This window comes from Polypterus senegalus, chromosome 3, assembly GCF_016835505.1.
Source record: "Polypterus senegalus isolate Bchr_013 chromosome 3, ASM1683550v1, whole genome shotgun sequence".
Classification (NCBI taxonomy): Eukaryota; Metazoa; Chordata; class Cladistia; order Polypteriformes; family Polypteridae; genus Polypterus; species Polypterus senegalus.
Window position 1 is genome coordinate 39,317,431 of NC_053156.1, and position 13,396 is coordinate 39,330,826.

The window sequence follows — 13,396 nt, forward strand, 5'->3', positions numbered from 1 at the left end:
GACCAACAGAGGGTAGTCATGGCTGTTGTATGTGGGTACGGTTTGTCTAGAAACCCCCTGTGATACTGAAGACAGAGAGAGGAAACATGATAGCTCCACAAGTTTGAGTTGTTAATAAAGTGAACTGCACCAACTACTAAATGTTACCCTGTAAAAAAAAGGAGAAATGACTATCATTAAGTCCAAAACGACTATCATTAAATCCAATGTTTTTTTTTGTTTGGAATGCAGGTCGAGCCCCTAATCCCACATCATGAACAATTAAACCTTGATGTCATGTTCATTTGATAGATAAAGGAGTTTTACCTGCACCATTGATGCCACCAGTCTCCGTGGATGTGGAGCCCATGCTGAGAGTCATTGTATCTTGGGTGCTCTTTCACAGTACAGACATTCTCAAGCAGCCACTAGGAAGTAAACTCAAGTGTCACCTTCACTAGGGGGTTGCAAAACAGATTTCTCCTCCTGGCACCTTTCAGGTGTTTCTATGCTGTTTGGTAAGGTATTATGCCTGACGCTCTCCACAATCAGAAGTATGACACTGACCACAATGACACAGCTGCCAATGATCTCAGAGACAGAGACTGCTTCCTTCAGTATGACGGACTGCAGCACGTAGGACACCACCACCTCAGACTGCAGCAGGCCACACACCAGGACAGGGTGAATCTTGGTGACAGCATAGTTGGTGGCCAGGAAGATCACCAGTCCAAGGAAGGCAACGGCCGACATGCATAGCCAAGTCGGGACCCTGACGGGCCAGATTAGAGGGATGAAGAACAAGGCCGGCCCACAGATAATTGTCCCCACCAGCCCAAAGGTGAAGAGGGCGCTATTAAATTTGGCCTTGTGTGTGAAAGACTGAAAGATACTCAGGCCAACCGCGCGTGCAGTCCCTCCCAAGCAGGCTAGGGTGTAGCCCAAGATGGCTTTCATGTCAATCCTGTTGTGAGAATGGATAAAGCTGGGGAGTGTGGTGATGACCAGTCCCAGTAACGTGCAAAAGAGCCCAAAGTAGGTGTAACCAGAAAGGTGCGAGTGGGCAATGCAGAGGACCATGACCGTGGAAGAGATGGCGAATGAGCCTTTCCTCACGGTGGCAGCAATACCCGCAGAGACTTCCATGAAGGACGTGTAGGCGCAGCCGACTGAAATGACTTGAATGAATCCGAAGATGATGCTGCGTTGCCAGGTGACTCTGGGGCCCAGGCACAGCAGGGTACGGTTCTCTCTGTGGCATGGCAGAAATGCACACACCACCAGGTGCAGGAGGCAACGCAGCAGCAGAATTTGCAGAGGAGAAACAGACTCAGTGCTCTCAGCCAGCTTACTCAGAATTGGGATGAAGCCTGCTATTACCCCACCCACCAGCAGGGCCACCAGAACTCCTTTGGCAGAGTCTGACAGCTCACAGTAACGCAGGGCCTCCATTGGTGGTGTCTCCTTCCTTTCTGACCTCTGTGACTCATCTCCGGAGGAAGTGGCATCCTGCGGCCAGTCTCCATCTTCTGATATTACCTCCACGGTCCAGATATCTGTGACGGATAGGCTGTGGGGAAAGAACATCATCTGTTACCGTGTGCCTTTCACAAATATTAGACTGCTCTGTGGTAAAATTTTCATTTAATTATGCACATTTATTTCTGTCCAATGCAAATTATAAACTGCTGTGCAGCACCGCTGTCTTCATACTTTTGCAGTTCTGTCGCTGGCAGGTGAAATGATTTGCTAAATGATTCGGAACTGACCACCTTGAGATAACAAGGCAGTGTCTCAGCCAGTAGGCCCCATCATCTGTTTCTTACTGTGGATATCAAAGGTCTACATCCCGTTATTGAAAATTAACATTTTGTTGAAAAGTGAAATAAAAAAAAAAAACATTTGTGGCTGTGATTAAACTGTTTGGTCTTGAGCAGAAAAAATCTGCATTGGGAACAAATGGAGGTCTTTGAAATTCTCAACGGCACTGATAAAAGTTTTCTGAAATGAAGGTGAATCGTGTACTTAAGGACATGGGGGTGAATTAAGGGGAAGTGCATTGAAGACTGAAGCAAGGAAGAACACAAAGAGTCATGGAAACCTGGAAAAGACTAATGAGCGTCACACACGTGGACATGGGAGGCTCAAATGAGGGGAACTCCCCACCAGACCAGAGGGTGGCAGAGTGCGCTAATCCTTTCTCTCTTTACACTGCAGACCAGTTTCGATAAATTCAGCCAGGCCCTGATGACATTACTTCTGGTCACGACCCTAATAACGTCACGCCCGGTCCCCGAGGACGTCATTTCTGGTTTCAGTCCTGACCCCGATGACTTCACTTCCTCTGCCTTGCTTTAAAACCACAATCTTTACCTCACCAAGTCAGTTCTGTTTTGGACTCCAGTCTGTACACTACTGTACAATTTATGTACCAATTTTGCAGCCGGGTTCAAGTATACCGGAGGCAGCCCCAAACCTTTTTGTGGTTCTTTTGACAAGTTGAAGAGGAGACTTTTAAAAATACTTGGATGAGATATTGGGACAAATTAGCTATGAGCTCACCAGATGAACTTCATGAATTGAATGGACACCTCTTATTTGTCAGACCACTTAATGTTCTTATGTCGCCCTGTAGTTTCACCTTTAGTAAGATTTTGCATCTAACATATTTTAGTTATTATTTTTATTAATTATTATTATTATTATTACTTTATACAATTTATTGTATAGCCCAAAATCACACAAGAAGTGCCATGATGGGCTATAACAGGCCCTGCCTCTTGACAGCCCCCCAACCTTGACTCTCTAAGAAGACAAGAAAAAACTCCCAAAAAAACCTTCTAGGGAAAAAATGGAAGAAACCTTGGGAAAGGCAGTTCAAAGAAAGACCCCTTTCCAGAACAGAAGTAATCCTCAACATGCATGGACATACCAAGATTTGATCTTCATTTAAGTAATATCTTTCAATTCCGGTGATAATTTTTTCCCTGGAAAATTAATGGGTATGCCATTTGCGTCTATGAAAAAAGTAAGTCCACCCTTGACTCTAATAGCTGGTATTGCCCACTCAAGCAGCCATGCCTGGTAACTGCCTAGCAGTCTCTGGCATCAACTGAGAGAATGTTTTCCCCGCTCGTCCATGCAGGCAGTGTGGTGTAGTAGTTAAGGCCTTGTACTTCAAACTCCTGGGGTTGTGAGCTCAAATCCCACCACTGACACTGAGTGACTAGAAACACATCACTTCACCTGCCTGGGCTCTAACTGGAAAAACAAAAGAAATGCAACTGATTGTACCTCAAATATTGTAAGTCACCTTGGATAAAAGTGTCAGCCAAATGTCTTAATAGTAATGAAATTCTTTAAGCTGTGTGATGATGGAGGGCTGTCCTGCATGCACAGGCGGTTTCAAATTCCTCCACGGCATCTCAATGGGATTCAGAGTTGAGCTTTGACTTCTTTCTTTTCGGACATTCCTTGATGGATTGACCAGCACATTTAGGGTCATTGTCATGTTGCAAAGTCCACTTTCATTTGAGCCTCGACCTTCTCACAGATGGTCGCACAATATTTTCAAACACCCCCAACACAATGTAGAATTCATCATGGATTCTGTGATGGTGAGCTTCTCAGGACCCTGTTACAACAAAGCTGTCCCAAATTACAACATTTCCACCACCATGCTTAGCAGCTGGAATCGGCTAATTCTGGTCAAATGCTGTCTTTGATTTTCACCAAATATGTCTTGTGGTGCCGTGATCAAGTAATCGTCTTTGCCGAGTCTGTCTGGCTCACATTGTTCCTGAAGTCCTGCTCTATGCCCTTTCATTGCCTGCCTTTAGTCTTGTCCTGATATTCTTTCTGGACAGCAAAGTTTTCCTCCTGACAGTCCTGCCATATAGGTCTCATTTGTGCTGCCTCTTTCTAATGGTAGACTTGTGTACTTTGAAATCAATAGCAGCAAGAGCTACCTATAGGTCAAGAAGTATAATTCTGAGCTTCTTAGGGACCTCTTTCAGCATCTTGTGTTCTTCTCCCAGGGTGAACTTACCGGCAGTTGTTTGAAATCTTCACCTCTTGAAATGATTTTCTGAGCTGTACAATAGTTGATTTCCACTTATTCAGAGATCTTTTTCAATTTCTTTCCAGGCTCTTGGGCATTTATCACCTTCTTTCCTGAAAGCCTCAGAGAGCTCTTATGATCTATGTGCGGTGATAACACACATGTCAACAACAAAGAGCAAACAACACTAAATATCTGAAGTTTAAATAAGACTAGGGGGTTTTGCCCCCTGCTCGCTTCACTTGCCAACCCCCCGCCTGTGCTACACACCAGCCACATCGCGTCTCTGCCGCTTGCGCATGTGATTTCACTTTCACCAAACAAATCTTTTAATTCTCGCGGATAGGCCTCTTCATTGGGAAGAAGCACTACTTTTCCCTGATGGCAACACGAATTGGATGATCTACCAGTCTCCAACTTAAACTTTCAATCCAAACAATATATTCAATCTCTTTTCGCCATTCCGTTATTTCATCAAATAATAATTTCCATTTGTCTGCAGAAATGCGATCTATACTATCATTTTTTGAGACTTTTTAGTTCTTTATCTCTGACCTGCTCTGCAGGTGTATCGCACCAACGTTTTTGAATTCTTTACGATGTTCTACTTTGTCACCTACTCTTTGTCTTTTATTTCCGGCCTCGGGCATGGTTAAATCTCGAGACAAAGTCTCGTTTCGTGGGATGTGAAAGTATCTCTGTGAGAAAACGATGTCTTGTCCCAGGCTAAAAAGTCTCGTCTCGTCCCAGGATTTTTTTATTGTAATAGAGAGAAGGGTTCAGACAAGATCCTTGGTAATGATGTGCTAAACATTTACACCTGATTCTTGTTTGAAGTATTTGAGGTTGTGATAAATGGAGGGGAACGCATACCATTTCCACATGTAAAATTTGCATTTAAGTTTATTTAAACTTTAGAATGGACTATAAAATGTAGATGTGGTATGATGCTTATTATATTACATCTCACGTATCTATAAGAACTCATATTAAGGTCACATATTGATATTTGATCAAAATTTAGCTTTTTATAGAAACTCGATAAATACTTAATGAAATTAATATTATGACAAACAACAATAACCCCCTCTTCAAATACACACCAGAATTACTAAGAGAACTTCTAATATGGTTAAAGATAAAAAGAGCAGTCCCTATACTGCATTATGCAAGCATATTGTCATTGGTATGAAGGAGCCCCCGTGGCGTTTCTTGACACACTTCTGCTAAATAATTTGTTGGCTGAAAGTCCTCAGTGTTATTATGTCAGAGAGAGGATGCGCAAAATTATTCAGTTTTGTTTTAATTCTCTCTTCTTATATGACATCCAGGGGGTCCAGAGTGCTTCCCATAACTGTGGCTACCCTTTTAATCAGCTTGTTAATTCGGTGGGCTTCTCTTGAAGTAATGTCACCAGCCCAGCACACCACAGTGTAGAAAATCAATATATAGATTGCATCGTCATATGTGGCTGGATATTTATTGTATCAAATTTAGTGTATTACTAAAGTGCAAAAAAGATTTTTCATAAAGAATATTTCAGGAAAGCTTCAAAGGATCACCTTACTGTTTGTTACTTAGTTAAAGCAGAAAATAAGCAATGATAATCTTTCTCTCTTTTCATTAGATGTGATTCTGCAAACTGAAGTTCATGGGAACCACAAGAGTCTGAATGACAGTGAGGCTAACAAGGGTTCAAATAATAATCAGTGCCTGCTTGTTTGTGTTTGCTTCATTCTCCCTTAAGAATCTTTTTTTAGCTATATATATTGATTAATGATCATTAAGAATGTGCTTATCATGTAGAAGTCTATGGCTTTGATAGTGACAACAAAGAACCAGTAAAGAGGAACAAACGAAGCACTTGAAAATTGGAAAAAGCTGAAAAAAGAGTGAGCTCCATCAGTCAGAAGCCCAAAGAAGTTACCGCAGTCCAGACACAAGAAGCTGCTTGCCAAAATCAACTCCATCGGTCTGACACCTAAAGACTTCAGCACGGGTTCAGCTCTAAATGTTCATTAATGACCAAAGAAATGTACCTTGTATTTTACTTATTTTTTGCCCCCCATTTTTCAAGGTTATTTTAATTGTACTTTTAACATACGACAAAGTAAACTGTGCAGTATACATGCATCATGCTCATAAACATATAGATAGACAAGTATATACACACACACAAATACAATGTATATGAATGATAAAATATGGGCATATCCATATACTATACTATACTATATATATATGTCTACTGTATGTATGTGTATACAGATATTATATATATATATATCTGTATACATATATATACATAGGCCTATACATACATACATACATAAATATAACTACAGCTCGCATTTTTTGTGCCTTTTACTCCTGTGGGTCCTTGCATTACTTTTTTGGACGGCCGGAGAATTAAGCAACAATGCTGATGGATTCGTGACTGCAGCGCGAGCCACCTCTGTGTTTTACGATTGTCGGAATAAAGACGGAGTTAACACCAGCAGAGAACAATAAATAAATAAATAAATAAATAAATAAATAAATAAATAAATAAACTCTTCGTTTTGTTTTAATATGTCTCAGACCTGCCCTGTTATTGACTAACAGTCTCCAAAAGGATCGATGCCAGCAAACCGAAACGCGATTCCTCCTTCAAAGGATGGAACCCATACAGCTTCTTACAAATCACTGTCAGCAACGGCGGACGACTTGGAGATGTTACCTAGCAACAGGCGCGACTCTTCTAGCCAACTGCAAGCGTTCTGGAATTTGGTGGGCGGCCCCGCTGCGATTCGCCTCAGCCTTGTCGGCCGTTATTTATATGCAGCGCGCTGTTCTACGGGCAGAAGAACAAATTAAGGAGGTCGTTTATAAAAAGAAGATTTAATTCATACGTGCGTTGACATTATTCATTCAAGAGTGAATGAGTTTATGAATGAGAGCTAAAATGTTATATACTGGTTAAATTAAGATTTATATTGATTAATAAACACATCAATATACCGCCAGTTTTAAAAACAACTCGTTATTTTAACCTTTATACATTATTGAAATGCACGATTAATATATTGAATGTTACCATAGCATTAAGAATGCGTATTATTGTATTGACATCGTTTTAACAGTACGGTGGTCTCATCTAAGATGCACTGGCATCCCATTCTGGAATGGTTCCCGCTTTGCACGTGATGCTGTCAGGCCTATGCTGCGCCTCCTCTAATTAAAGGAATTAATGTCCCGTCTTATTTTGACATTTACTTTGGCTGACAAATGGCTCCCGGAGAAGTTGAGAAAATGGGTTCACTGATTGTTTTGCAGGCACATCTGCCTCACTTCTTCAGAGGTCTCGTTTTTGAACTCATTGCCCAGAGAATGTCTATGTAATTTACATAGTTTCCCCTTGTGTACGGGGGGTTACTTCTTCAAACGTCTCAAAGAGGTGATATTAGGTTATTTGGCGATAGTAAAACTGCCCATTTCGTTTAGCTGCCGAGTGTCTTGAGTTGGACTGATGCCCCATCCAAGCTGGTTCTTTGCCGGAATATCGAGCAGGCTAAAACGGTAAAGAAAATGGAAAATGTATGACCTGATAAATTAACAGCGCGTTTAGCTTTCAGCTGATTCAACTGGAATTCCCACAGAATGCGCCGAACCTGTTTATGCCAGTATCATTCGCTATTGCATGCTTCCCCGTTGTTTTATGGATTATTTTTGCCATCTCATTCCAATAACAAATTCCTGAAATAACTGTAACAGTTTAGATAAATGCGCAAGTATGACCAGTTTATGACATGTGTTTCTTTTTGGATTAGTTCGTGCACTACAGTTACGTCTGCTGATTCCAGTTTACGGATGCAAGATAAAAAAAATCCAATGTTTAACTCAGACGCACTTGAACTGTATTTATGTTACTGTAGTGCAACTATATGTGTTGGTGTTTACTAATAAAGGTGACATGTTTTTACTGGTGCTTTTACCTCTCTGCCTCACTCTCCTGCTGCAGCTGACAGTATTGAACAAGATTGGAATGGGACATCCCTGCTGATCACTTTCCTGCTGTCTTCTCATCATGATTTAAGAAATAAAAAAAAAACAACAACCAGAATGACAACTGGCAACTCCAACTAGGAAAAGAAAAAGCTGCATTATCGTCACGAAGTTATACATTACGACTAAACCACTTGAGGACATGGGAGGGTAGTGTAGTGGACGGTACAGTAGCTATGACGACAGAAGGAAGAAATGGGTGGGCCGATGAAGGGAAGTGTGTTCAGTCCAATCAGAATTTCGGAGAGGAGGGCACAGCGGGATAATTGGCTGAACTCATGTCAATCTTGATAGAAACTTTCAAGTGACATAAAGAAGACACGTTAACATTATTTCTGGCTTAAAAAAGAAGTGACTATGAAAAAAGAACATACATAACAGACAAAAGCCGAAGATTCCAGACCCAGATTAGGACCTGAGTGCAGCCATTCAATGGGTGACACTTCAGCACCACACAAATTCAGATGGAGTGGAGCAGTGCGAGGTTTTTATGGTGGCTGGAGTGCCAGTTCTGCCACCAACACCCAGGTTTCCCCTGAAGATGTTAACGTAATAATCAAAGAATTATCATTACTTAAATTTAACATTTAACGGGAAGCTGGAAGCTGAAGCGCCGAACTAAAATCCTTAAATAATTAATATTTATTTATTAGTTCATTTATTTATCTGTCTTTTTATCTGTGTATCTTTTATATGACGTCTTCTCAATCTGTCTAGTTATCTATCTTATATAGTGCCTTTTTCTACTATCTTCGACATATAGCCTATCTATCTATCTATCTATCTATCTATCTATCTATCTATCTATCTATCTATCTATCTATCTATCTATCTATCTATCTATCTATCTATCTATCTATCTATCTATCTATCTATCTTGTACGATATTAAACAATGCTCTGCCGTCATTGTGCTATTTTACTTATTATGTAAGCTTTGTAAGAGATAACCAGTGAAACGTCTCATCTCAAACGCGCCATTCACAAGTTTTTTGAAGCAAGTAATTTTCCTTCACCATGTGGTTTCACGTTGGCGTCTGTAAAACGATATTAACTTTATCCCTTACCATCTGGCGCCATCTTGTGGTTTGAGTTAGCAATACGCTCACTGCAGGGTGTACTGTAATCGCTATTGTGTTTCTTCGAAACAATGCTGTTTATTACAATTTATATTTTAAGTGAATGTGAGGTTTAATTGGTACCATTTTAGAATTAGCATTCCCTATAGTGCGTATTGCTGTGTGCTGAATTACAGTAATGACTGATAGATGCACTATAGATATTTCTATTTTTTGAGCTACAAACACAGTTTATTTGAAAAAGTGTTATACAAATATATGTTGTCACAGTTGCTTTTTGAATCTTGTAAAGCACTAATGTCTTATAAGTCATATACCACATTTGTTAAGTTACTGTTATATAGCAGTAAGTGACTACTAAGATGCCACTAGAAAGCTTCATTCTAAAGAGTTACTATTTCAGTTTCAGTGCTTTAGTCGAACTCTGTCCATCTATCTGTGTTCTGGACTTGCTTAACTCGTATTCAAATATACATATAAGCCAGTGCTTATTGGGCACAAGGCAGGACTCAGGTCTAAACAGGGTCTTAATTCTTGACAGGGTACATTTGTTTAAATGGATCCAAGCTAGACTCGCCAGTCACTCTAAGTTGTGTGTTTTTGGGAAATGGGAGGAAACCAGAGTATCTGGACAAAAACCCAGATGGGCATAGTATAGAAAGAGACAGAGCAAATTCCATGCAGAGAGAGTTTCCAGACCAGGATTTAGACTCCTGAAGATGTGAGGCCTGGGTGCTCATTTCAGATTGCAGTGACATTCATTCATGCTTGATCTAAGGCAGAAGCTGGAGCCCAGTTAAATTAATCACAGAAATCAAATGGCCCCATAAGACTAGGCCATTCAATATTGGTCATCTACTCTACTTGGCCCAGCAACAGGTACATGGAAAGTACCGGTTCTGTATGGGACTGTAAAAGACAGCTCACAGCAATTGTCACACATTTGCATCCATGTTGTATCTGCTCAGGTGGCACTCGTTACTTAAGTTACATTACATAAGCCATGCAGAGTACAGAATTCAACTGTCTTAGTCAGGGAGGCCAAAGGAGAACTCCACAGGCACAGGTGACTACTGCAACGGTCACGCTACCTCACAGCAGGCTCACTCCACTTGAACCCTGCTAAACACTCTCTCACAGCAGGGTAATTAAGAGTTGCTTTTTGGACATTAGGGGGCTTTGCCCCCTGCTCACTTTAATCGTGCACCCCCTCCCCCACCGTCCCGGGGCGCACTATGCTCCAGCCACTTTGCGTCTCTACAGCTTGCGTTGTGAAGGGGGGGCTGAACATATGCTAAGGAGATGCAGTTGGATCAGTTGCTGGCTTGCTGCTGCTGCTGCTGAGCTGTGTGTTCTGCTTGCCGTGCTGCTTGTCGATCATTTAAAAGCCTGTACAGCAGCTGTCCTTTTGTCTCATTGCCTTGTTTTGTGGGGCATCAAATTGTGTTCCGATAAGATCACGTCTCATCTCCTTCCAAGCTTTCCAAGATTTTTTTTATAATAGAGAGATAAATGTATGGACAAACAGAGGGACCTTTCTTTCAACAATTGTTGGCTCTCTATACAAGATTTGTTTCTGCTGTGCAGCTAGTGCTGCTGGAATAATCTTCTGTCAGCCATGACCCTGAACTGGATGAAATGGGTTTGATAATGGATGGATAGATGAACATGTAACATATTTGCTTAATCCAGCTTAGTGTCATGGGGGTTAGAGCCTATCCCAGCAACACGGGTGCAAGGCAGGAAGGAGACCTGGATGAAAAGCCAGCCCATTGCAGAGTGGATAGATATGTGCAACTCTGAACGTGTCTCTTTTAGTCTTAATATCTTTAAAAGTAAAGTGTAATTCTATTAGCCTAGAAAGAGGATGTATGTGTGAACATCTTTGTTTAAAGCAACTCACAGTTCATTCATCCATCCATCCATCCTCTTCCGCTTATCCGAGATCGGGTCACAGGGGCAGCAGCTTGTGCAGAGATACCCAGACTTCGCTCTCCCCAGCCACTTCTTCCAGCTCTTCCGGGGGAATCCCGAGGTGTTCCCAGGCCAGCCGGGAGACATAGTCCCTCCAGTGTGTCCTTGGTCTTCCCTGGGGCCTCCTCCCGGTTGGACGTGCCCGGAACACCTCACCAGGGGTGTGTCCAGGAGGCATTCTGATCAGATGCCCGAGCCACCTCATCTGACTCCTCTCGATGTGGAGTTGCAACGGCTCTACTCTGAGCCGCTCCCGGATGACTGAGCTTCTCACTCTGTCTTTAAGGGAAAGCCCAGACACCCTGCGGAGGAAACTCATTTCAGCCGCTTGTATTCGCGATCTCGTTCTTTTGGTCACTACCCACAGCTCATGACCATAGGTGAGGGTAGGAACGTAGATCGACCGGTAAATTGAGAGCTTTGCCTTACGGCTCAGCACCTTTTTCACCACGACAGACCGATGCAGAACCCGCATCACTATGGACGACGCAGCGATCCGCCTGTCGATCTCACGCTCCATTCCATATTGGATGGATGGAATAGTCACCTAAAAACATAGAACATGTGTTCGTTTTATACAATATTTGTTGCAATAAATTGCTATAGCTAAAACTGCATTTGGCTACATTTAATTATAATAATAATGGCAGAAATAAAAAAAAATCATAAAATTAAATGCATTACCAGGAACACAAGGGAGTAGCAGCTTATTGTTCCCATTACATCTTTATATTTACATGGCATGTTCAATGTTTACACGTTATTGTTAAACTGGTAATGTATGAATTAAAATAAAATGAATAATATTTATTGAAAGAATTTGAATCATATTGAATACAGCTCTTAATATTGTGTACACATTTATATTTCCATGATACAAAAAATTCGGAGTTATTTAAATAAAATACTACTTTCAGTTGAGTAATTTTTGTCAAATTTTTCATATCTGTTTGCTTTTTATCATAATAAATATCTATACAAAATTTGAATGATCCATCTGTAATTATAACCATAGTTTACTTGAAAATTCGCAAAAGTATTCTGTTAAAGTACCATTTCCAGTTGCCAGAAGTGGCCCCAAAGTTGAAAGGATTCCTAATTTTTGATATAAAGCAGGTGTACAAAATCTCATTGACCGAGGTCAAAGTGTATTTGCGTTTTCATGTTTACACACATAATTTCTAAAACATCAAGATTCATCAAAATCTCGAGGTTGAATTTTTCACAATTCCAATACTTTCTCTATACTATGTATACAAGAAAGTAAAAAAGAAGTAAAAAAAGAGGATAATAATATTGTGATTAAGGATAAGAAATTTTACTTCTCCTCTAAAGAAAATAGTTGGGGGGCAACGACAAAACATAGAGGTAAAGTTAATTTCTAAATAAAGGAAAAATTACCTCTAGGAAAGTGCAAAGAAACAATAAGGTGGAAGAGACAGACTAAGAAAAAAAAATCAGCAGAAATAAAAATAGTGAGAAGTCAAGTAAAATGACACCTTTGATTGGCTAACTAGAAAGATTACAATATGCAAGTTTTCGAGGCAACTCACGCCCCTTCTGCAGCCAAGATGCAAATTGAATTGCCTTGAAAGCTTCCATATTGTAATCTTTCTAGTTAGCCAATCAAAGGTGTCATTTTACTTGACTTCTCACTACATCCATAATGGCTAACACGGTACAACACCCTAGTACTACAAGTAATTGAGAAAAAGTGATAATAGGAGACTTTTTCTACATAATTTTTCTGCATAATCTGTTTTAACTGCCCTGGGTGAAACTGTCAATGGCGCTTCCAATGCTAAAACAGAAGTCAAACTACAAACTTACAAATAAAGGACGTTCAGTATAAAAATCACCAATGTGAAGTACAGTGCGGTTCATCCTGAGATTTGTAAGACCACTTTAAAAGGCTCTTGTAAGATGCCCTGGTCAGTGCATAATGTCCAGTGAGAGTGACAGTGAAAGTAGGGTTCAAAAATATTACAGAGAAAGAAGATATTAAAGTAATAGTAAATGGCCATCTAATAAACAAAATAAAATTGAATTAGGTAAGGCAGGGATGCCTGCTATCAGCTATTTTATTTTTATATTTTACTAGCCATTTCCCACAGCTTCTCCCACATTTTAGTGAAACAGGACAGTGAGGAGGGCCCCACCCAGCTCTTTACTCCTGAATTCACTCTTCCCTCTCCCCTCGGCCCAACAGAGCCTCTGTCTCGGATTAGCATGAATATATCGCTCCTACAAGCAAACTATGA

The 13,396-nt window shown here is 40.7% G+C and overlaps 1 protein-coding gene across 1 annotated transcript; it reads right to left on the reverse strand.

Moving 5' to 3' along the window:
- Positions 1–420: 420 nt before the first annotated feature.
- On the reverse strand, positions 421–1,569 carry LOC120526459 (solute carrier family 35 member G3-like). Its single transcript, XM_039749624.1, has one exon. It carries the CDS (start codon positions 1,567–1,569, stop codon positions 421–423), a length of 1,149 nt encoding a protein of 382 aa, XP_039605558.1.
- Positions 1,570–13,396: the final 11,827 nt, after the last annotated feature.